Consider the following 24560-nt stretch of genomic DNA (forward strand, 5'->3'; position numbering starts at 1 on the left):
AAAGGCTGTATGACACACACACACACACACACACACACACACACACACACACACACACACATCCTTACTGTTAAGCACTGAGGAAACATGAGGGCCACAGGTCATTCTGAGACCTAAGCTGGCATAGGACTGAATCACCTTCTATAAAAGAAGCATCTTCCATGAGGCAGCTCTGTCTAATTTCACGAGGTCTCCATACCTCTGCGGAGAGGGTCTATAATAAAAGACCCCCAATGAAGACCTTGGGGTGCCATAAGAGATCACCAGTGGAGACCATAGAACATAACCTTGACCATAGAACATTCCTTGGCTCCCCTCAGCCTGCTTTGAAGTTCAGATACTGTATGACCTTGCTCTGGGAAATGCATTATTCACAGTGTTACTCCCAGGGACTCTTGTCACGCTTCTGAAAATCCACCAGTGTTGATGTTTCCCAGCCTGAGGTGGGACAATGGGGGTCAGGCAGGCCTCCGAGGGCACAGTGTGTGCTAGCATGACTCTATTCAGCACGTGGGAGAACGTCTTGGTGGTGACTGCAAAGAAGAGCTGTCATCCGTGATCCAGTGTGTGCCTCTAATGTACACTGCACCCTGTGCTATAAAAAGCTAGTGGCACAGAGTGAGGAACGGGGAGTTTGAACTTACGTCTCATTAGCTGGGAAAACTCAGGGATAAAATTGCTTCTCGAACCTGAATAGGGCCCGAGAGAATCAAACCCTTTGCATCTCCTAATATGCGACATGCATCCATTTTTGCTGGAGGACACACTCTGCCTCTGGCATTTATAATGATGAATCTGAGGCTGCTGCGAGATGCAGCACTGCTCGCTCACTGATTTCCGTAGCCAGACTGATTGAGACGCAGCATGTTCATAAAGCTGGCTCTACTGAGAGAGTAGAAGAAGCTAAAATGGCCAGTTCCAGGAACGGGGGAAAATCAACCCAAGCTGTGAGTGTCACAGAGCCTAAAAGCCCAGGAGGGCCGGCTTTCCCACACAACAGCTCTGGCTTATGATTTTAGACAAAGAAATGAAAATGTGAGATCATTTCTGCCATTGATTCTCTTGATGGAAGACTGCTGGCCTTGAATGTGAATCAGTGGAGGTTTAAATAAGCCACAAGGGGTATCTCTACTCCAAAAGCCTGAACCACTCACACACCCGAAATATTCCACACCTGAGCTTCTGTGATGGATCAAGGTAAAAATGCATGTTCACTGAAAATACTGTATCCAATTACCTTCAGCCTATGTGCACAAGGTATATTTGGAATAAATGAAATTTGTGATCCTATCTGGTTTCCATCACCAAGATGTCTCACTACATGATAGATACAAAAAATATTACAAAACTTCAAACAATCCTCAAGGTTGAAGCAATGTCCGGTCCCATGTGTTTCCAAAGAAAGGGCATCTGAACCATCAACTTAAAGTCTCTTTTCCTACAGCTACCAATGAGCTTTTAACTTGACACCTGTTCCAGGAGCCTGTGTTAGGAACTACTAACATGTGAACAGTGCTCTTCACAGCTAGTAACTCTTGGTCCCTAGTGCACAAAAGTGTTGGAAGAATGTCTTAGTCATTTGTCACCCGGTTTCAGCATATTAGATCCCCTGAGATATAAGAGACCCATCAGATACATACTTAGAACATGAATTATACTACTGCATCAGAGTTCCTTTGCCAGAAGGAGGGAGTTAACAATCATCAATTCCTTCAGAGCGCATGAGCCCACCCTAGGGGTTTCATGGTAGCTTCAATTACTGCTTTGGTCAAAAAGAAGATGTTCTGACAGACCTCTTCTACAGGCCAAAGATGCAGAGGGAAGAGTAGAGGCAATACCTCACATCAGGCCAGGGTCTGGTAACTATGGTATGCACCAGGCATTCTTGAACAATACATTCAGAGGCATCCCAGAAGCCTGAAATCGAAGGCCATCCTAGACAACCCCAAAAGCAGCCGATGAATGTGGTCTGGCCCGCCTCTCACCGCTATGAGTGAACACTTCCATTCTCAAATTTACTTTCCCCAGTAGAGAGGGTGACAATGAAGGACTGTGTCTCGTTGAAAAGAACTATTGGGTAGTGGAGGAGGGCCACTCTCCTGCTGAGCCTCCCAGGCATGCCACCCTGGCAGGACATGGAATTCAATTATATTCTTTGTAATAGAGTTACATGTGACAGCCAGGTGACTCATCTCCAAGAATCACCACTTGAAATAAAAGCAATCACGCCAACAAACGCACACTGAGAAGGTGTGCGACTCTTTCGCTAGACATGACAAATCACCGATACAGAAACGTGTGCTATTCTTCACTTTTATCACAATGGATGAGGGCTGCCATGCGCAGGGAGAGTTTGTCATCCCTTTGAGCCTTCCTCAGGACAGGCAAATACCATGGAAGAATTCAAGAGATGAATAGCTGGAAGAGAATTCCCCTTCCTGGTGGGCCGCTGAAGGCTGGTATACATGAAACAGGTAAGAACAGAGAGGGGATTGGATGAAAATCACTGTCATCAGGATGAGCAAAACACTTCCATCTTTGCATAGAACATTAGAACCAGAGCATACATACAGCCATGGGCTCAAAGCTTTAAGTTTAGAGTAGATAGAAGAAGACACTATATAGGAAATATAGAGATCTGCTATAAGGGAGGCTATGCATGGCGAAGGTATAAATAAGTTCAAACTAGGGATATGAAAAGGGAGTCTAAGTTTAAAAAAAGAGTAAGTCTTGACTCTCAAATTTAGTATACTGATTCCTAAAAGGCCTTAGCAATGGGGTCTCCTTGTAGTCTCAAGGTGAGCATTGGTTGGACAGGGCAGGGATCACAGCAAACTGAATTGCCACCCTCATGAGACCTACTTCTTGGACAGTTTATAAAAATATGCAAGAGAGTTATGGAGCACAGAACTGCAGGTTCTGGGAACTTCATCTATTAAAATGGGCAAGATCTCCTTGATGAGACCTGTGGTGCCTGTCTATTTTTCTGTGCAAGTAGTTACGGGCTCCCCACCAACCTTTCAGAACTCAGCTCCACTCGGTTCACCCGCACCATGGGTAGAGCGTGTCTTTTTAACAGGGCAGTTTAAGTTGCAGTACCATAGAGTTCAAGATTGGATCGTGCTTACCGGCTGTTGCGTGATTTGACAGGTGGGCTACAGACATGGTAATGGCCAACTGGGGAGGGGCATCTATGAATTGCTACTGAAGATAGACGACGTTTTAAGGAAAGTCATGCAATCCTGGAATGTGCTCTAGTTTGAGATAATGAAGGGCTTTGGGGAGCATGAGCCATCTTATAACTCTTGAAGAAAGAAGATGAAGCCACCTTTTCCAGTTCTCCTTTACCAAAACCAAAAATCTACTGACATTCGCTGTCACCACAGCATCAGACCCGAATTACCGACTGCGGAACAAGAGGTTACGAGAATCTAAGAGGAAACCTTTCTCTTTTTAAAACAATGCTTCTTTTCCTCCCACTGCAGTTTGTGGTGAGAAAATTATGCAGGTGGTTTCTCCCTATGTTTACACTAGTGCAGAAGAGTCTGTGCAGCTACATGGTGAACTACTCGAGGGAAGAAATTGGAGCCCTTAGTGTGAAAAGATGTAGTTCACGTAAATTTTGGGTGGAGGCTTTATCAATAGCATGACTATAAAACTTATATGGGCTTAACTTTAAACTTAAAAAGTCTCAGTTATTTCATTGAATTTGCCAGCTTCAAGAAGTGGTACGAATCTGTGCTAAAAGCTGAGTGTAAATGTGGCTTGTGCTGGCCAGTGTGTCAGAGTCTTGTTGGAGAAGAACTGTGGTACCAGAACCCATTCTTTCTTGTCAGTCTTGACCCAAAGATAGCACCATCCCTAGGTACTTATCACCACGTACTTGGTGTTGATTGCAAGCTTTCTGAACCGGGGCAGAACCACTTGCTCGCCTTTCCCACGTAACTTAAGTATGGTAGTATAAGTAAAGCCAAAACTGGAAAAAGAAGTTGAAGGGAGAGAGGCAAGGCCTGATGGTTTGAATATGCTTGGCCCAAGGAGTGGCACTATTAGAAGGTGTGGCCTTGTTGGAGTGGGTGTGGCCTTGTTGGAGTCAGTGTGTAACTGTGGTAATGTATAAGACCCTCATCCTAGCTGCCTGGGAGTCAGTATTCTGCTAGCAGCCTTCAGATGAAGATTTAGAACTCCCAACTCCTCCTGCACCATGCCTGCCTGGATGCTGCCATGTTCCAACCTTGATGATAATGGACTGAATCTCTGAACTGTGAGCCAGCCCCAATTAAATGTGGTCCTTCTAAGAGTTGCCTTAGTCATGGTTTCTGTTCACAAGCAGTAAGACCCTAACTACGACACAAGGGTAACAGGCTAACACACTTACTAATTTTTGTTTAATGCTAAATACACACCCAATATATAGCCAACTAATGGTAGCAGGGTTCATCTTATCTATGTGAGTTTCCAGGGAACATGCTCAGCTGACATCAAGTGACTGTTACTGGGAACACACAAAGGATGCCCCTGGCCTCTTGCAAAGGTAAAGCCTCTGGCACTCAAGGCTACTGTTTTTTAGCCTGAACCTTCATTGCTATGTCACTAGAGTCCTTCATTACTGCCCCAAAGGACTAATTGCTATTTCTTGAGCATCACACCCCTCATACGCATGCTCCTGGGGTCTGCACTTCTTGCTCACCTCTAATACACACCTGCTCCCACTGTTTTCTTCAAAATTGTCATACCTATGGTCTCCATACCACGAATTTCCCATAGTTAATACCGTCTGCAGATCCTAATGCTGGCAGTTTTAACATCTTTCTAACACAGTACACGAAGGCTTATTCAAACATCCTATACATGGTGGGAAGCTAACTGTGTCCCTCCCCCAACACACACACACACTCACTCACACACACACACACACACACACACACACACACACACACACACACACATACACACACACACTCCAGGTGGCAGAGAGAAGGGGATCATTCTTATATTTTCAGAAAAGGAGATCAAGATTAGATAATATAGAGAAACTGGAATACTGAAGTCCACGTAGGAAACATCCATTCCTTACACTCTCATTTTGAACTTTCTGAAGGTTGTGAGTTTGGATATATTGGAGATCTTCCTGGTTGTTGCCAGCCCATGTTTAGAGCTGGCCAGGGATCATTCTGAGCTTGTCTTTGCCATGGAAATGCAATACAAGGCAGCCTAAGTGCCAGACCCCTCCCCTGGCTTGTAGACTGTAGGGTACAGTGGTATTCCTTTGCCTTAGCTATCCCTGGCTTCCCACTTGTGCCTGAACTTGACCTAAGAGAATACCATACAGCCACAGTATCAACAAGTGTAAACTGGTGTAAACTGCCCAACAAGTGTAAACTGCCCACCTCCATATGCGGCCTCTGTGTTATGAGCAATTTTTTTCCCATTCAGTGGCAGGGCTAAAGCCCAAGTTCACAGTACCTAATCTTTGGAAGGTAAGGGCAGAGGTGAAACACACCATTGTGTAGAGATGAAGAGGGGGGTCGGGGTAGATGTAGAGTTGGCTCTGGGTAGAATGACAGAGAAAGGGAGGGGGAGGAGGGAAGAGCTATAAATAGGAACACTGGTTTCTGCTTAACGATCATTGCATCTATTCTCATTAGACTCGCCTAAGTGCTGGCACTGGAAAGTTCTGTAGAGCACAGATGTTGTTTGTTAGGCAAAATTGCTGTTGCAGATACCACAGCACATTGAAATTTGCAATGGCTTAAGTTTGCTGAAAGTACAATCTCTTCTCGGTATCTGAGGAGTGTTAGTTCTTGCCATACATATACCAGCAGGCAAATGGTCAGGTTCTTTACACCAAATGGCTAATGTGTACACACAGTCCACACACACCTCCCGTATACTTCAAATAATCTTCAGGTTACTTATGGTACCTAACACACTGGGAATGTTATATAAGTCCAACAGTGATTATTTGTATTTATGTTATTTTTTTAATTATTGAATTTCAGCCTTCAAAACCATGAGAAATAAAATTCTTTTAAAGTATTTTTAAAATTAATTTTATGTGTATGAGCGTTTTGCCTGCATGTATGTATGTATGCATGTATGTATGTATGTATGTATGCCATGTTCATGTCTGATGCCTTCAGAGGTCAGAAGTGGGTATTGGATCCCTTAAAATTAGAGTTGTGGACGGTCGTGAGCCACTGTGCAGGTGCTGAGAACTGAAAATGGGTCCCTTGTGTGAGTGCTCTTGATGGCTGAGCCATCTCTCCAGACCTGACAGAATTCAGTTTTGTTGCCTAAGACATATCAAGTCTATATGATTTGGTATGGCAGCCTGGGCAGATTAATATAAACAATGAATCAGGTTTTCTAATTTCTTAAATGGATGAAAACATACAAAGATCAGAAACCCACAAAGCCGATTTACTAGCTGTCTAACGACAGTCACCGTCTTCATGCAGAAGGTACTGCTGATAGTCATGTAATGTTTACCATATAGCTCCTGGGTAAGGATGCTTAGGGAAGCAATTGTGGAGACTTAGAAAAGCAGGAGACAGGACTTTGCTCTGATCACACTTTCCCCTCTGGGGCCATCCATCATTCCAGTAAGAACTCATTCATCTTGGATCACATCCACAACACAGGCAGCTCTTTTGGGGACCGTGCTTCCAGAAAGGTAAGACTCTGATGCCCAACAACTCCCAACTCTGGCCCATGTGCTGCTAGGCAGGCTGATGATGGAGAAGAGGAGGTAGAAGAGGGAGCAATGGAGAATACAGGAAGAATGAGGGCTTTTATCCACTCAACTGAAGAACCGAGACACACATTCCCCAAGTCCATTGTGGTTTTCCTGATAAAGTAGAAGGGAATCCTAAAGGAGAGTTGGTTCTACACGCAGCTCTCTGATTGGGAAGTTGGGTGACACGCCTGTCCAGGCTCCTAGTTCCTCTACATTTCGTCAGATCACTACCCACTCCTTTTAATCAAGCCTAGTGCTGTCCAATGGTCCCACATTTTCTTTCCAACACATGGACAAAACAACAACCATGAGAACATACTAGCCACTCACGAATCTCAATTCAGAGTTCTGGAATTTCTTAGTTGATTAATTCCTTCTGACATGGCCCAGATGTCTCTGGTGTAATTAGTGACAGAACGGGGTTAGCAGAGCTTTTCATGGTGATGCAGATTCTTTATGACTGATTGCCCATTTATGAAAATTAAGCAAGTCTAATGGAGTCCAGGCCTAAAAGGATAGCACTAGCTTGATGGTTCCTAGACACTAAAGGATAGCACTAGCTTGACAGTTCCTAGACACTAACATCTGTCCCGATCTTATCTTTACCACATCAAAGAGACAACCACACAAAGAAAAGGCTATACTGTGTTTTTATGAGTTTGTTCCAAGTTATATGGTACGGATGCTCATAGATCATATAGATACACTCAAAGAGATCTTCAATCCCTCACATACAGAGTCCCATGAATAGCTGTTCTACTCAAACTTCTGAGCTCAGTGAGGCTGTCATGTTCTCTCACCTATTAGATAACTAAATATATTAGAGGATATTATGAAATAAATATTCTGTAGCTATTCTTTTCTATCTACTGGCCTTCTCGTTCTTCTACTGATAGTAGATTCTTGTCAGCTCACACTACACTTACATATCCATAAGTCACATGGAAAGCTAAGAGGTGACAAGAGACGCCTTCCTGGCTCAGGCCAGTCTGCTCAATGCCACTAGTAATTCTGAGGTGCAAAGTGCACAGCTAGCTTTGCTGACATCTGTGACAAGTCTTCAATCGTTTCTTATTTCTATTCATTCTACGCAGTGATCCAGGAAAGTTATTTTACTTTGTTTTGTTTTAATATTGGGCCTCAATATGTAGACTAAGCTGGTCTTAAACTTCCTTTATAGACTAGGCTAGACGGACCCAGCACAATCTGCCTACCTCTGCCTTCCAAGTGCTGGGATTAAAGGCATGTGGCACCATGTGGCATCCTCTGGGAGGATAATTTAAAGACCCACTCCATCACACCCCTCCCTCCCCGGCCCTAATTTTGCTCCTTCCTAGGGGTCTTTATCCCAAGTGAGCCTCTGAAGTGACCTAACATGTCATCACCTCTGAGCCTTTTCCAGAGTCTTTTTTCTTGGGAATCTATTCCCAATTCTCTACAAATGTTCTTCACCCTGTGAACGTCAACTAGGCTTCCATCTTCTTCAGGGGCCCTGTGTGAGGCTGCACTGAACCACGGTTCTACCTACTCTGAATGGCATTTGCTAGAGCACTCTAAAGGTCCTGCAGAGGCCTGTCTTTGTGCTCCTGTGGACACCCAAATCCACGCATGCTCAAACCCCTTCTACAAAATAACACAGTATTTCCATAGACCCTACACATACCCTAATTCAATCTCTAAATGACACACTGCCTAATTCAATGCAGATATTGGGTAAATAACTGTAACACCATGCTGTTAAAGGAAATGACAAGAAAAAGGTCTGAACATATTCAGTATAAAATTTTTAATAAATATTTTTTATGCATAGTTGGCTGAACCATAGATATAGAACCCATGAATGCAAAGGACTGATGGAGTCTGTATTCATTAAACTAGTACAGAGTTGTGTCCACTTTGAAAATAACACAGTGTTCTGTCTATTGAAGGCATGTTGAGCAGATAACATACAATATGTACATATAAGGGTTTATTCTTCACACTATTGAATTTTTCTTAAGGGGTGTTTGTTGTCCAAGGCTTAAAGGATATATATCACTTTGACTTTGTAGTTTTAATGCCTTGGGAAAGCCTTAAAAAGACATAGGCAGGCTACTATTGATGCTTACTGTTGTATTTTTTATAGTAGAGAATGTAGAAGAGTCCCTTGATCCACACCAAGCAGCTACTAAAACCACACAGTGGAATAGATACCAACACGAGATTCAGCTCCCACATTGTTCTATACAGAGAACAGGTAAGAAGGCAGTGTGCAGAGAGATGTTTGATTTTTGCTAGATAGTGGGTTTATGTCTTGGAGGGTGGCCTATTTTCCCTTTGATATTCTGTGAATTAAGATGTTGGGATACTAAACTGATGTGCTAAATGCTTCCTAGAGAGCCAACAGGACTTTTAAACATCAGGCACCCAGCCTGAGATGGATGAGGACATTGGCATGAGTTCCCGTTGAGGTTGGACTGTATGATAAGTCACATGGACAGCTAATAGGTGGGATTCCCAGGTTCCAGTCATGCCTCCACTGTCCTGCCAGCCCTGGAGAAGCCACCTTCTCTTCTTTAGTCTGTCTACTGTAAGCGAGTGTGTTTTCCACTTTCTCCTCCATTACATTTAAAATGTAATAGAGGTCACTAGGATACTATTAGTAAAATCACATTCCTGTCTAAAGGAAAGACAGGGACAAAAGATGGAGCAGAGACTGAAGGAAAGGCCATGGAGAGACTGCCCCACCCATCCCATCTGCAGACACCAAACCCCCACAATATTGCTGATGCCAAGAAATGCTTGCCAACAAGAGCCTGGTATAAGCTGTCTCTTGAGAGGCTCTGCCATCATCTGACCAATACAGATGCAGATATTCACATCCAACCATTGGACTGAGCCGGGAACCCCAATGGAAGAGTTAGGGGAAGGACTGAAGGATCTGAAGGGGATTGCAACCCCATATGAAGAACAATATCAACTAACCGGACCACCCAGAGCTCCCAGGGACTAAACCACCAACCAAAGAGTACACATGGAGGGAGCCATGGCTCCAGGTACATACAAAGCAGAGGAAGGCCTTGTCTGACATCAGTGGGAGGGGAGGCCCTTGGTCCTGTGGAGGCTTGATGCCCCAGTGTAGGGGGATGTTAAGACAGTGAGAGGGGAGTGGGTGAGTGGGTGAGTGGGTGGAGGAGTACCCTTATAGAGGCAAGGGGAGGGGAGGGAGGGAAGGATAGGATGGGAGAGTTTCTGGAGGGGTAACCGGGTAGGGAGATATAATTTGAAATGTAAATGAATAAAATGATTTTAAAAAACCCACAAAGTATGTTGTACAAAAGCAGTTGATAGGCATCTGATCATATCATACATGGTGAAATGCAATTTCATTACACACCCAACTCCACAACTGAGCGCATTCATCAATCACACAGAGCAAAAGTACAAAATACATTTTAGAGCAACCTTGCTAAGTCTGAGCTTCCTCTAAAGGGATCCCCGCTCCCCTTATTGGCTATTTTATTGCAGTTGCTTTTGGAGACAGGGTGTCATGTAGCTCAGGCTGGCCTCTAACTTGCTACATAGCCAAGGATGATCTTGGGCTCCTGATCCTCTTGCCCTCCCCCTCTCAAGTGCTGGGATTATAGACACTCAACACCGTGCCTCATTTCTTTTCTAAGAGAACTGATAGTAAATGAATGGAATTAGTTTTAATTGCAGAAATAGTCCAGACTTTAGATCAATAATTTACAAACATTTAAAGCCTTCGAAGACTCATTACCAAAGAAGCAAAACACTTTTTTTTCATCTGTGTAAACATTTTGACATTGATTCTAATTCACCCAGATGGGCAATAATCTTGAATCGGTCACATAAATACAATGTACATATTTACAGATACACAGACGACAGATAACACCGAAGGCTCTTGGCATATGGCTGGCAATTGCATATCAAATGCTTCTTGACACAGAGACATAAATCCTGGTCATGACTTCATGTCCCAACACACACACACACACACAAATGCCCAAACACCCCGTAGGGCTATCTTCTCAGAGAGGCCTAAGATAAAAAGATTGAGAGAATATGAAATTGTCCCGTGAAGGGAGGGAGGGGCTGTGAGCCTCAGAAGATACTGGACTTACCTGTTAAATGGTTGGCAATCCGGGCAGTGGGTTTGGGAGGCAGGGCCGGGGGCTGCTTGTGAAGGGATAACTGCTTCACTGGGGTCTCCTCATGGTCTCCAGAGAAAGCAGCAGATTTTTTGGGGGGCAGGAACAGAACTGGTTTGGCTGAAGGATCTTGGGACAGGAGGACTCCAGACTCACTGGCAGAGGGACTCTCTTCAGACACTGAGGGGACAACCACATGATACACAGGAGACATTACACAAACGCAGTGTAGGCCAGCCAGGGACACAGGACAGGGACACTGGCAAGCCAACAACACAGCACAGTGCCACCTGCTGCAGGCCATTATGGGCACATGGAGAGAGAGATAAAGCGAGGATGAGAGAAAGCCAAGTAGGCAGGTAGGGTGTGGAGGGGCAGGACGGGGAGGAAGAGAGAAAGGGAGAGGGAACAAGTGTGGGGGGGCATTTTCTCATGAAAAAGGTCACCATTTCAAACTGAGCCTGTACCATCCAAAGAATACAGATGCTCTATCATGTGACTCAGGAGACCAGAGGCACAACTAACAGGACAATGAGTAGAAGAAGAATTTCAAGTCCCTAAACTGAACAAGAACTTTTCCTTGGATCCCCCAAACTCTTCTTTTGCTGAGAGAAGAGACAGGCTACAAACTAGTAGAGGGTATTGGTGCTGTCCACTGGGTCTTTCTCTCTGGTCTGGGATACCAGTGGCAGTTGGCAAAGTTGACACCAGCATACTTTGGTGGCTGCTCCTCTAATCTTTGGAATGGTCAGGACCAAGAGCCAGGGTCTCAATGTGGACTCTAGTTCTATGGGCAGACTCTTGCCCTGCCTGGCCCTATACATTCTCACAAGGCAGAGGATGTGCAAAGGCGATGCCTTTTAATTTGCCCAGTTCCTTTACTTCCGTCCAATTTCTTGTCATCTTTATTTATTTTTCCCTTCTTTTCCCCCTGCACTCCTCTTTCTTACGGTCTCATCCATTCTAGGATGGTTCTAAACTCACTCTGTAGCAGAGGAAGATCTTGAACTTCCAGCTCTCATGTTTCTACCTCCTGAATGCTGGGATTCCAAGGAGCGTACCACCCTGCCTTAGAACTAAGTACATGGCCCTAGGGATTGAACCCAGAGCATCCGTGCTCGCTAGGTAAGCACCGAGGCAACCTAATAACACCTTGGCTCTCAATGTCTTATTTTAACTTATCTCTTCTTTGGTTGGTCTGCCATGGGGCGGTACCCACTGCTTCCTTTTGTGCTGCCAATTTGAGTAACAGCAGTAAAACTCTGAGTCTGATGGGGTGCTAAATGTCACTAAAACAGTCTAACTGCAAGATTCCAGTGGTACATGGGACGTTGGATGGTTCAAGGGAAGTTGAGTTAAAAAACAGAAAATATTCTTGCTTAAAATTCTAAATGACAAACAAAATATGGCTCCATTGGTTGTCTTCCCATGACTGCCACAGGGGGAAGATTATAAAGGACTCCTCTCTGCTTCTTGTCTTCCTTCTCCTCTGGAGGATGTCATGTCTACATAGCAGTACAACCCTGCAAAGAACCTGACACCCAGAGTTTTCCCCACCTCAAGGGACATTGTTCTAATTACTTGATGAACAACAGCTGGCCTGGCCCCACAGTTAAGTGTGGGAACCAACTTGGGAAAATGGCCTCTCGCCTTCCTCCAACAGGAACAAAGTATATATGTAGATGCTGTACACGGAGTCACCAGGACGATGTACAAGTAGTCCAAGAGGTTCCTTGACCAGAGCATCTCCTGACATGGGCTGTGCCTCTCTGTTGGTAGGGATTTATCTTTGGGCTGATTAGAAGGGCTCTGTACCTCCTGAGAGAGAGAGGTAAATTGGCCCCTTGAATGACAATGAACCAAAGAGGGAGGCAAATAATCAGAAGGCATCCAAACTCATCTATAGTCAGGCTCCAGCTTAGTTGGGAATTCATATACAATTGAACAAATGTGTTGGTTGTCTGCATCCAGTAGATTTGCTAAGCTGGAGTGATTTTTGATGGGTATATTGAGGCTAGAAATTAAATGGTGTGGCCAGGCCTTTGGAGCAGGTGGAGTAGATAGGCTTAGAGAGAGATAGGATCCTTTCAATTTATTTTAACAAAGGTGAGTGTCAGAAAACAAGGTTTTAAACCATCAATATTATAAAACAAGTTATAATAGTTTTAAAGTGATGTATGTCACAAAAAGTGATTTTTACAAACTATAAAGCATCCCGTGAAAACAGCATTTGTATTTTCACAGGTTTAGTTTTATATAGACATCTATGTGGTCAGTTTCCCAGACATTTCCAGGTCTCCATGCTCTGGATGATTCAAATGATCATTCCAAGTCCTGCCAGGAGACTGTGACGTTGGGGACCCACCCCAGGCCTGTGACATGTCATTACCTGGTCCATCCATAATGTCTGAAGCTTGGAGCACCTCATACGAGCAGGGGTCCCTGGGCATTGGGACAGGCTCCATTTCCGACAGAGCAGGCAAAGAGAGTTGGCTGGAGCTCAGGGACTGCCCGTTCTCCAGGGAGTCATCTTCATTTGATATGGAGAGTTCTCCATCTGTGGGAGGGAAAGAGATGGTAGTATCAGATAAGGTCTGTCTTCACAGCAACATCAAGGTTTCTAACAAGTCAAGATGTCCTAAACCATCTTTATCAAGGTTAGTATCTGCACTCGACTGTACTTTTAGAGAGAGCCCCATTCAGTAAGTCTTTTCAGAGGAAAATAATTTACACACATAGGCTTATTGAATTTTTAATCATGTATCATGTATAGCTAGTTATGTGTTTGTATGGGCTTGTCCTATGAGACCAGAACCGGATATCACAACATGAGCTATTCCAATTGGTTGGCAGGGACTCCTTTGTGCCCATTAGGATTGCTCTGTATCTCCCGAGAGAGGCACATCGGCTGCTTGGGTGACAATGGACCAAGGAGGGAGGCACTCCAGAGGATGGTACCAGAGCTGTAGTTAGTGGCAGCTGTGAGTCTCCCAGTGTAGGTGGCTGAGAACTAAACTCTGCAACGATGTTTTATGGCCTCTTAGCCACCAAGAATCTCCTAGCTTCTTAATTAAAAAATATACTTCTTAATGAAAGTAAATGAAAAAGAGACTGGAGACCCAAGATGGAGAATTTCTACATTAGGGAGCAAATATTAGAAGGCCATTGGTGGCTCTCTACAAACTGACAGTAAGCCCCTATTGCTGAAGACAACACGGATACAACTCATTGACCATGGAGAAGTCATGCTGATACCTGCATAGAGTCTTCACCCCTACTAAAGGTGCATGCTTTAAAAGTGAAAATTTGGTACTGGAAGGTACTCCACACTCTACCAAAGGAGAAAGGTGAACACCAACCCAGCTACGAAACCTTCAATCTGTAATGGTGACCTGCCCGTGAAATGTACTGATGCAGTAGTGGCTCAAAGCTTGTAGGAGGAACCAACCACTATATGATTTGAGTGAAGGCCCACTCCATGAGATGGATCCCATATCCAATGCTGCTTGGGTGGCCATGAGCCTGAGACTAGATAGGACAGTGACCTGTGGGGAACCCAGATGATACTGTTCTCCTAAAGGAATGTAGCAATAAGATGACTTGTAGTGACATTTTGCTGTATGAATGGATCAGAACCTTGCTTAGCCAATATCAGAGAAGCTTCCTGCTGCAGCAAGTGAGAACAAATACAGAGACCCACAGCCAGAAGTGATGCAGAGAATGAGAGATCTTTGAATACTCAGACCTAAACGGGAGGTTACCACCAAATCATTCTCCTTAGGGCTCAGGAAACCCTTTAGAAGAGGAGGCAGAAACAGTGTAAAGCCAGAGAGATGGAGGGCACCAAGGAATCAAAGTCTTCTACTTAGTATCACGAGACAAAGAACCTTAGACACCTGTTTGTTTGTTTGTTTGCTTGTTTGTTGTTTCTAATGAAAGACAGAATGAGTGTGGTTCTGGATGGGAGAAGAGGTGGAGAGGAACTGGGAGGGAATAAGGGTAAGGGGAGGGGGAAGGGAACGATAATCAGGATATATGTATGTATGAAAAAAACTACTTTCAGTGAAAGAACGGCAACAACAAAACACCAAACTGCAACAAAGTCCAAAAAGCATTAGGGAGCAAAGAAGCAGTGAGAACTTGTAAGCCCAGTAGGGAAGGAGACTGTTGGTCTGTCTCCCTTAGTCCTCATCCAATACTTGCAGTGAGTGGGCATCTAGGAAAAATCTACAATCTCTACCTAACAGGCTGTAGCAGCCCAAAGCAGCTGGGAAGTGCCAGAATTCTTTGGTGTCAACCACCAACCATGCCAACTTTGATCTGCTTGAAGTTCAGTCCCTCAAAGGGGCGAGAGCTGACAGCCCCGATTGAGGATCAAAGATTCCCCGTTCAATGGCCATTTGTTAAATCAAAACTCCCTCCAGCAGGATTTCATCGACACCCAGGGAGTCTTAGATAGCCAAACGTTCAAGCCAAATTAATTTTTCAAGAGGACTTAAAGCTCTTTCAGTCAGATGAATAAACACCCAGATGAAAGACAAAGTCATGCCCACTAAGAAATAGATCTCTGTAAAGCATGGCCTGACTTAAAACGAGGGGGGGAGGGAGAGAGACAGAGAGAGACAGAGAGACAGAGAGAGACAGAGAGACAGAGAGAGACAGATACAGAGAGACAGAGACAGACAGACAGACAGACAGACACACACACACACACACACACACACACACACAGAGAGAGAGAGAGAGAGAGAGAGAGAGAGAGAGAGAGAGAGAGAGAGAGAGATAAAAGTGAGTCGAATTTGAGGTTAATCTTCCCTTTAACTATTTTCCTGTCTGTGTTTTGATTTTATACATCTATGATATCTGAGAGCATGGAAATCCTTCAGGCCACCCCACTAGAACTGCTTCCAATAAAAGGTATGCTTGCTAAGGTAATTTAAGTAGTACATAGATCAAAGATCTACAGTGTTTGACCTCTATAAAACATTAAAAACAGGAGAAACATCTAAACACTCACTGAATCACACACACACACACACACACACACACACACACACACACACACACACACACACAGTAGTGGCCTCTGAAGGCAACGTTGGATCTCATTTTCTTTTTTTCACTCAGCCTTTCTGCACATCCTAAATAGTAGTAGATGCTATTGTCATGGAGATGAAAGGTATGATGGTTACGACTAGCTAATAGGAACACAGGAGCAGGGCAGGACCTTAAGGCCAGTGCCTTGGAGATTACCCAGCTGAGGTGCAAAGCTGCAGGACGGGGAGAACTGTGATGTGTTAGAGTGGCCTTATAGCAGCCCAGTCTTCTCAACATGCTTTTATTTATCATGTTCAAACTGATACCAGGAGAAGTGGCTCTGCTAGAAGGCCCCAGTTGGTAGGATGATGATACAGTGGTCCCCAGGAGACCACTCTGATGCTTGATGTTCCAAGCATATTCACAGCCCCAGAGAGGGCCACATGAGGAGGAGAGGGTCTTACTGCAATCACCAGACTTTGCTTTTTGGATTACCGATGCTGTCGAATGATGGTTGCCTGATTTGAGAGTTGAAATTACCAGAGAGTTGAAATTACGGGTAACTCTGGGACAAAAGACGCAGATGCAGTTGGAGTCCCATCTGGGTGATGCTTGTGACTCTGGATTTCAATAAGGAAGTGACTGCTTAGAACATATTCACAAATATTTATATGATACGAAGAGGCTAAGAGCTTATAATGTTCCTTCAGTGTTTGGACTCATTGTTTACCCTTGATTCACCAATATTTCATCTTAATAAATGAGCCATGAGTTTTGTGTACTTTCATTCGAACATCAATGCTCTAGTTTATTTGCAATGTAGAAAACTGCTTTTGTTTAGGGAACAAATATTTCCAAGTGGACTGATTGACTTAGAGTATAAGCAGCATCAAAGAAACATATGAATATCCTGACTTTTACCAATTATGGTAATATGATATAATTTACTCTCAATTATTCTTAAAAAGTAAGATAATAATTGTGTAGAATCTAAAATGATGAATTATCTGACATAAGTAAACATAGAAGCATTATTAAACAATTATATATGTGTATGTGTGTGTGTGTGTGTGTGTGTGTGTGTGTGTGTGTGTGTGCAAAAAGGAAGCCAGTTTACAGTCTTCCTAGGGACTTAGCTAACTGAGAAGTCAGTTGGCTCTCATTTCTTGGGAAGCCTCCACTCCCTCAAAATGGAGCTCCTGTGGATAAAAAATGACTTTTGCTAGGTCACAACGTCCTGAGCTACTTTTCAGAGGGATTATCTTGGGAGTTTCATTGTTGTGACTGATTAATACACGTGACCACTAAAAAATAGACAAAGAAATAAAAGATGTTGATGACACCTCTAGCCTCCCCAACAGAAGCAGTTTCCTCTTTCTGCGAATATTTTTCATGGCTGAAGTACTACTGTTTCATAATTTTGTGTGTTGGGGCTGGAGACATGGCTCAGTGGTTAAGAGCACTAGTTGTTATGCTAGAGAACCTAGGTACAGTTCCCAGTACCCACATGGTGGCTACCTATGGGTCTGTAACTCCAGTTATAGGAGATCTAACTCCCTCTTCTGGCATCTGTGGGCACTGCATGCCTGTGGTAAACAGGCAAAACACCAATATACACTAAAAAACCCTTTGAAAACTGTCTTTTTAAAAATGTTACCATTATAATCTCAATTATTATTCCCTAAGCAAATATTCTAGATGTTTAGTTATGTCCTTCACACCCCTACCAAACATTAAAAATTCCCAGCTAATTGCTTAGCTTAAAAGGTAGTACAGTATATAGTGTTGTTTGCACTGTTTCCACTTAAGTGTGTGCCATAAAATGTAATGATGAAGATATTTAAATCACAAAGGCATTCAAAATGTTTTATACTATCATGAAAACAAAGTCACTAAGGCTACCTTACATAGGGTTTTTCTGAAATAAGAATTCTAATGTCTACAGACACATAAAGGGCTCTTGTGAAGTTATCCAAAGGTTTTTCTTTTTCTTTTTTTTTCTTTTTCTTTTTTTATTCGATATAATTTATTTACATTTCAAATGATTTCCCCTTTTCTAGCCCCCCACTCCCCGAAAGTCCCATAAGTCCCCTTCTCTTTCCCTGTCCTCCCACCCACCCCTTCCCACTTCCCTGTTCTGGTTTTGCCGAATACTGTTTCACTGAGTCTCTCCAGAACCAGGGGCCAGTCCTCCTTTCTCCTTGTACCTCATTTGATGTGTGGATTATGTTTTGGGTATTCCAGTTTTCTAGGTTAATAACCACTTATTAGTGAGTGCATACCATGATTCACCTTTTGAGTCTGGGTTACCTCACTTAGTATGATGTTCTCTAGCTCCATCCATTTGCCTAAGAATTTCATGAATTCATTGTTTCTAATGGCTGAATAGTACTCCATTGTGTAGATATACCACATTTTTTGTATCCACTCTTCTGTTGAGGGATACCTGGGTTCTTTCCAGCATCTGGCAATTATAAATAGGGCTGCTATGAACATAGTAGAGCATGTAAGGTTTTTCTACTTTACAGTTATTGACAATTTGTAGACCGCATAGTTTCTGGGAAGGTCTTCAATATTAACAGTGTTAACTATCTTTATGTACTGAGCTTCCTATATATCTCTACTCTATACCTACCTATCCATTCATCTATCCACCCAGCATCCAGTTATATTTCTATCCATCCATCTATCCATCCATTCATCCATCCATCCATCCATCTACCCACCCACCCACCCATCCACCCATCTGTCTGTCCATCCATCTGCCTCTCCTCCATCTGCATGTCTGTCTATCTATCTATCTATCTATCTATCTATCACATAAACTGCTCAATAGGTTAAATCTATAATCTTAATTATGACCAAGATGAGTAGTTGCAAAAGTAAAGAATCATTTTATTTAGGGAGAGAGAGTCATGCTTCTTGAGGAGTGAATAAATAAATAACATATATATTAAAAAAGAATCGTGCTGTCATTTCTTAAAGTAGGACTTACATATTTACATTATTACCTTTTATAGCACACACTAAAGTGGAAACAGTGCAAACAACATCATATACTATACCACTTTCAAGCCAATCAATTAGCTGGGAATTTTTCAAGCTTGGGAGGGATGTGAAGGCAATCTGGCTGTGACATCTCTCACTCCGGTGGCCACCTGGGTTGATACAGCTGGTCTGGCTAACTAGTGGGTGTCCTTTTCCTCTCTCACCATTCCATATGTCTCTCCTAAAGCTGTGTGCTCCACTGAGAGGATGCCCTTCCCTGAGTAGAGGAGGACTGGTCTCCAGTTGGGGGTTACACATGTAGCTATGCATCCTGGCTAGAATCTCCAAACAAACCCAATGCTTATTAGTTCTAAGTTTGATTAACTCCAAGACTATTCTTTGTATCTTCTTGCTGCTTCTAAGTACTCTTTATCAAGCACCTTTACCAGCACTTTAAAATCGGTGTTATTAGAAGAACTCTCCTAATGCTGCACTCCCAAGAAGAAAGACCACACTTCCATGGCTAAGATGAAGCCGCCGGGTTATTTTGTCCCTGTATCTACCCAGGTCATTATCATCTTCCTTATTATGGATGGAATAGTGAACCAGCCATTAGAAGTTATTCTGACGTTTTACATTGCCTTTAAAGGCATCTGTGCTGATGGTTAAATAGCACATGATGAGTCACAATCATGTGTTTCCTAGTAAAATGTGACTAGGAGGAGGGGGAAGGACACAAGGGTTTGGCATCCTGTCAATATGATGGGCTAGAGAATCACCATGGAAACAGATACTGAATGTGTATGACTGAGTTTTGGATTAGGTTAATTGGGGTGGAAAGACCCACCCACAATAGGGAAGACCCTAAATGTGGGAGGTACCGTACATTCCATGGGCTCAGGTCTTGTTTTAGATTAGGTTAACTGGGGTGGGAAGACCCACCCTAAATGTGGGAGGCACTGTCCCATGGGCTTGGGTCATGGACTGTGTAAGAAGGGGGATTCTGATCAATTAGATTTGTTCAAAGCTAAAGATAATTAAAAAATATTTCTAAATGAATGTCGCCATGGAGAATGGGGAGCAGAAACAAAAGTACCCATGGATACGGACATACCGACAACTTCTACTTTTAAGAACAGTTACTTGAACACAGGGGCCTTTGTTTTGAGAACGTGCAGAGTTCATTATGCTTTGGAATTTAAGATAAAAAAGAGTGCCAGTTTTAACTCTGAAAAACGTTAATAAAGTTAAGCTCAGATTGGAAGTTGGTTTTCTAAGTTATGACGTTATGGCTTTTATAAAAATGTATACTTGCACATTAAGTTCTATTGGAATTAAAGAATCCTTGTTTAATGAATTCTAGTTGAACAGAAATATGGGGAAGAATTACTTTGCTTATTTTACTTTACTTATTACTTTACTCACCTGAATGTATTGAACCATTACTTCAGTAAGTTTCATATAAATTAAAAATCTAAATATAAAACTTCAAACTCAAACGAATAAAAAAAAAAAACCAGAACAGTGGAAACATATACATTTATTCAGGCTGCACAAGAGGGACACCAGATGGCCAGATGGATGGCTTGGACTTAGTCACACAACTTTCTGATTTTTAATTTACAAACTGGAATGCTGCAAAAGGAAGGGAAAAAAGCAGACTAGTGGGAAATTACGAGCTAAATATAGCTGACCACAGAACAAAATAGTCTAAGTAGGGTGCAGGTCAATCAAAACCAAGTCCCAGGTGACGCTCTGGAAATGTGTAACTTCGCTGGGAATGAGATCCAAGATCTGCGTGACAGAAATGATCATGTGGGTGACACTGATACATGAGAGAACATTTGAAACAATGTCAACCACGTGTGTGGGGCTGGAGAACAATATGTGTGCGTTGGTGACAGTGATGTGAAAATGAAAGAGATGCACATAGGAGACTGAAGTTCTAGGGAATCTGGCACAACTGGAGTAGAGCTTTAATGACCATGAACTTTTCCCCCTATAATGATGTCTATGTTAATTTTCCCTTGCTTGTGTGTTTTGTCTGTTAATGTGTCTTCATGAGTGTGTGGGTGAAGGGGAATGATGTGCATGTGAAGACAGAGGTCAACTCCTTAGGCGCCTTTTACCATGGTATGTATGTGTGTATGTCTATAAGTATGTATGTATGAATGTATGTATGTATGAACATATGTATGTATTTTACATTTCCAACCATAGATTCCCTCCCTCTTCTTCTCCTAGCCCCTCTCCCCACACCCATCCACTTTCCCTCTGTTTCTCTTTTTAAAATGGCAGACCTACCACAAATATCAATCAGCCATGGAATTTCAAGTTGCAGTAAGACCAGGCATTTCCTTTCCTATTAAGGCAGCACAGGGCAACCGAGTAGGAGGAAAGGGACCCAAAGGCAGGCAACAGAGTCAGAGACAGACCCTGCTCCCACTGTTAGGAGTCCCACAAGAAGACCAAACTACACAACTGTTACATAGGTGCAGAGATCTTAGGTCAGTCCCATGCAGGCTCCTTGGTTGGCACTTCAGACTTTGTGAGCCCCTACGAACACAGGTCAGTTGATTTTGAGGGTTTTCTTGTATCTTGTTTTTTGAGACACAAGTATCTCATTGTTCTGGAGCTCCTGAGAGAAGGCTGACTGGCCAGTAAGCCCTAGAGATCTACCTGTTGTTTTGTCCCTAGTTGTGGGATTCAAAAGTGTGGACTATGCTTGGCTTTTCCATGTAGATTCTGGGGCTTAAGCTCAGGTTCCCATTCTTTCCTGGTAAACACCTTCCTGACTGTTTCCTCAGCCTACATACATTTATTAATATTCCAACAAGGATAAGAGGAGGGGCTCATGATGCTACTGACGGACAGGCAATGGTGGCTGGGGGAGGCAGAGCCAGTTTTCTTCAAGGGTTCTGGCCCATGGTAGGTTGGCCATACTCCAGTAGGTGATGTTACACCAGTGAGCATAGGGGTGACAATAATTGGACTCAATGGGTTATAGAATAAAGGGGGGAGAGGAGGATGGTGGAGGAGATGAAGAAGGGGAAGAAAGAAGATAATGAGGATGAAGACACAAAGTTGGGAGGGGATGTGGGTGGTACACGAGGAATTAGAGAAGAACTGGGGTTGCATATAATCTAAATACAGTATATAAACATGAAATTATCAAAGAAGAATGCTTTCATAATCAGGACCAAAAAAAATGTAAAACTTTACATGGAGCCTTATTTACTTAAATGCAGAGCTAAAATCAAAACAAAATAAAACATCCCATCTCCCCTGCCACACACACGATTTTTTTTAAGAAGCAAAAACCATTCCTCATCCCTCTGGTTCCTGCCAGAAAGAATTCCCACTGACTGTTCCCACTTCTCGTCCAGTTCCTGCCTCTCCATGGAGTTAGCCCATCATTACGGTGCAACCACTAGTCCCCATGATGGCCCACTGGGTACAGCTTCAAGCTATGCTTCCCTTCCTTCTCTAGACTAGTGTTAATTCAAAGTATGCTTTGTCACTTGGCTGCGTGGTTGGAGGTGTTTTGGCCTGGGAGCAGCAGAGTGTCAGTTCCATTAGCAACTGCCTCAACATCAGCTAGCTTCAGTCATCACCACAAGACCTTACCTGGACTTCCTATTTATATCATCTCCCAAATGGTTCACAGGCACAGAGATGCAGAAGGGTGACCTCGGTCACCTCAGTGGACCCCACACCCTGAGCAATCTGGAAGGAAAAGGTTTCGTCCATCTTATGTAGAAGAAAATGGAAGGAGTCACAGATAGGCAGCTAAAGGAATTGTGTCCTAAAGGACACGTTCTTGGGAAGTTTGTGTATTAATAAACAGAGGTTATTAATACTGGTGAGAACCGCAACTCCTTTTTGGAAGACATTGGTAGGAAGAGCAGTGACATGCAGATTGGAAAGCAGCCAAATCCCAGAGCATGGGGAAGTCTGTGTCATCTTTGCCATTACTAGCTTGCAACAAGTTACTTGACTTCTGGGGAACCTCAGTTTCTGTCCTTTTAATTGAACAGACTCCATTAGATAATACCAAACTTCCAGATCTTCATTCCCTGGGGTGCTGGGAGATGCAAGGACCCCTCCCCCAATACTTGCAAATCAGCCTAAAGTACAGATGAACTAAACAGTCCAAGCATTTTATATCTAGGCTTTGACTCTGGATAGAAAACTTAAGAACTGGGAAGTAAATGGCTGTGTTTCTGGCTTACTATGAATAAAGTTTTAATTTCTATATAAAAAAATCCTGTAAAGTTTCAGTGTAGATCTAGAGCTTTTTGTTCCTTTTATAAAAATCTTCTGAGCACAGCAGAAAGATGGGCAGGAAGCAAGGAGCGGGAGAATATTTCTGCATCTCCAATGCCAAGTACTATATTGGATACTTTATTTATGATGGCAATAATAAGAGCCCTTCAAATAGCAATGCAGAAATTTACTATGTGCCAGCGCTGTCTCCATGTTTCTTCTGTCTTCTCCCCATGCCCCCCTATTTTCTCTCTCTGTTCCTCTCCTCCTCCTTCCCCTTCCTTTCTTCTGCTCTCCTGTCTCTATTATCCTCTGTTCTCTTCTATCTATGTATCTATGTATCTATGTATCTAGGTATCTATCTGTCTGTCTGTCTATCTATCTATCTATCTATCTATCTATCTATCTATCTATCTATCTGTCTATCTAAATCTTTCTATCTATAAACCACCATCCATCCATCCATCCATCCATCCATCCATCCATCCACCCATCCATCCATCCATCCACCCATCCATCCATCCATCCACCCATCCATCCATCCATCCATCCATCCATCCATCCATCCATCCATCCATCTATCTGATGAAGTAGCATCCAGGTGACACACAACAATCTTGGAAGTGTTAGCTAAACTTCATCCTCCTTTGGGACACATATGTAATAGCATGTACACTTGCACTCATGACAATGCAAACAGATTTTAATTTTCTGATGATTATTAAGAGTCATAATTAAAATAAAACAAAACAATGACTCCAAACTCTGTTCAAGAGAATAATTATCATTGTAAAGACATGTAAGAAGTGCCTGATGCAAGAATTTGTCAATTATTTTTCCCCTCAGAGACAGAGCTACTGTCAACCTTGTTCTTGGTTCTCATTTCAGCTTCCCAGAAATTCTTTTTGACTAAAAAAAGGACATCTTTTCAAGTGGCTAATGAGTAGAATGGTGATTTCTATGAAAATCGCACCTGCAGTGGGCTCAGTCCTCATTAGAGGGGCTCATATATATCAGTGAGCTGTGGCACATATTCTTTTATTTTTCTTAGTTTATTGTACTTTTTGCTACCAAACTAGAAAATCCCCCTCTACTCAATAAAAGGGGAGACATGCTATTCTCTCTCTTTTTGCATGTGTATGCATGTAGCATACATGTGTCTATGAATACTCACTTGGGTGCACACATGTGTGTGAGTATACATGCATGTATGTTCTCGATTTCTCTTTATTTATTGAGACAGGGTTTCTTGCTGAACCTGGAACTTGACAATATGGTTAGTCTTCTGGCCAGCTTACCTCAGGACTCCAGGTGCTCATGTCTCTGCCTACTGAGTGCTGAGATTATACGAAGGTGCCAATATCTACCTGCCCTGC

At 43.0% G+C, this 24560-nt stretch overlaps 1 protein-coding gene across 1 annotated transcript in view; it reads right to left on the minus strand.

Moving 5' to 3' along the window:
• The window catches only part of Phactr1 (phosphatase and actin regulator 1), a 276311-nt gene that overhangs the window by 66742 nt on the left and 185009 nt on the right, over positions 1 to 24560 (minus strand). The window contains exons 4-5 of the mRNA XM_052157236.1: positions 13283 to 13450; positions 10867 to 11073 (exon numbers count right to left, since the gene is read on the minus strand). Coding sequence (XP_052013196.1) covers positions 10867 to 11073; positions 13283 to 13450 — 375 coding nt within the window. The remainder of the gene's footprint in view (positions 1 to 10866; positions 11074 to 13282; positions 13451 to 24560) is intronic.

This window comes from Apodemus sylvaticus, chromosome 14, assembly GCF_947179515.1.
Source record: "Apodemus sylvaticus chromosome 14, mApoSyl1.1, whole genome shotgun sequence".
Lineage (NCBI taxonomy): Eukaryota > Metazoa > Chordata > Mammalia > Rodentia > Muridae > Apodemus > Apodemus sylvaticus.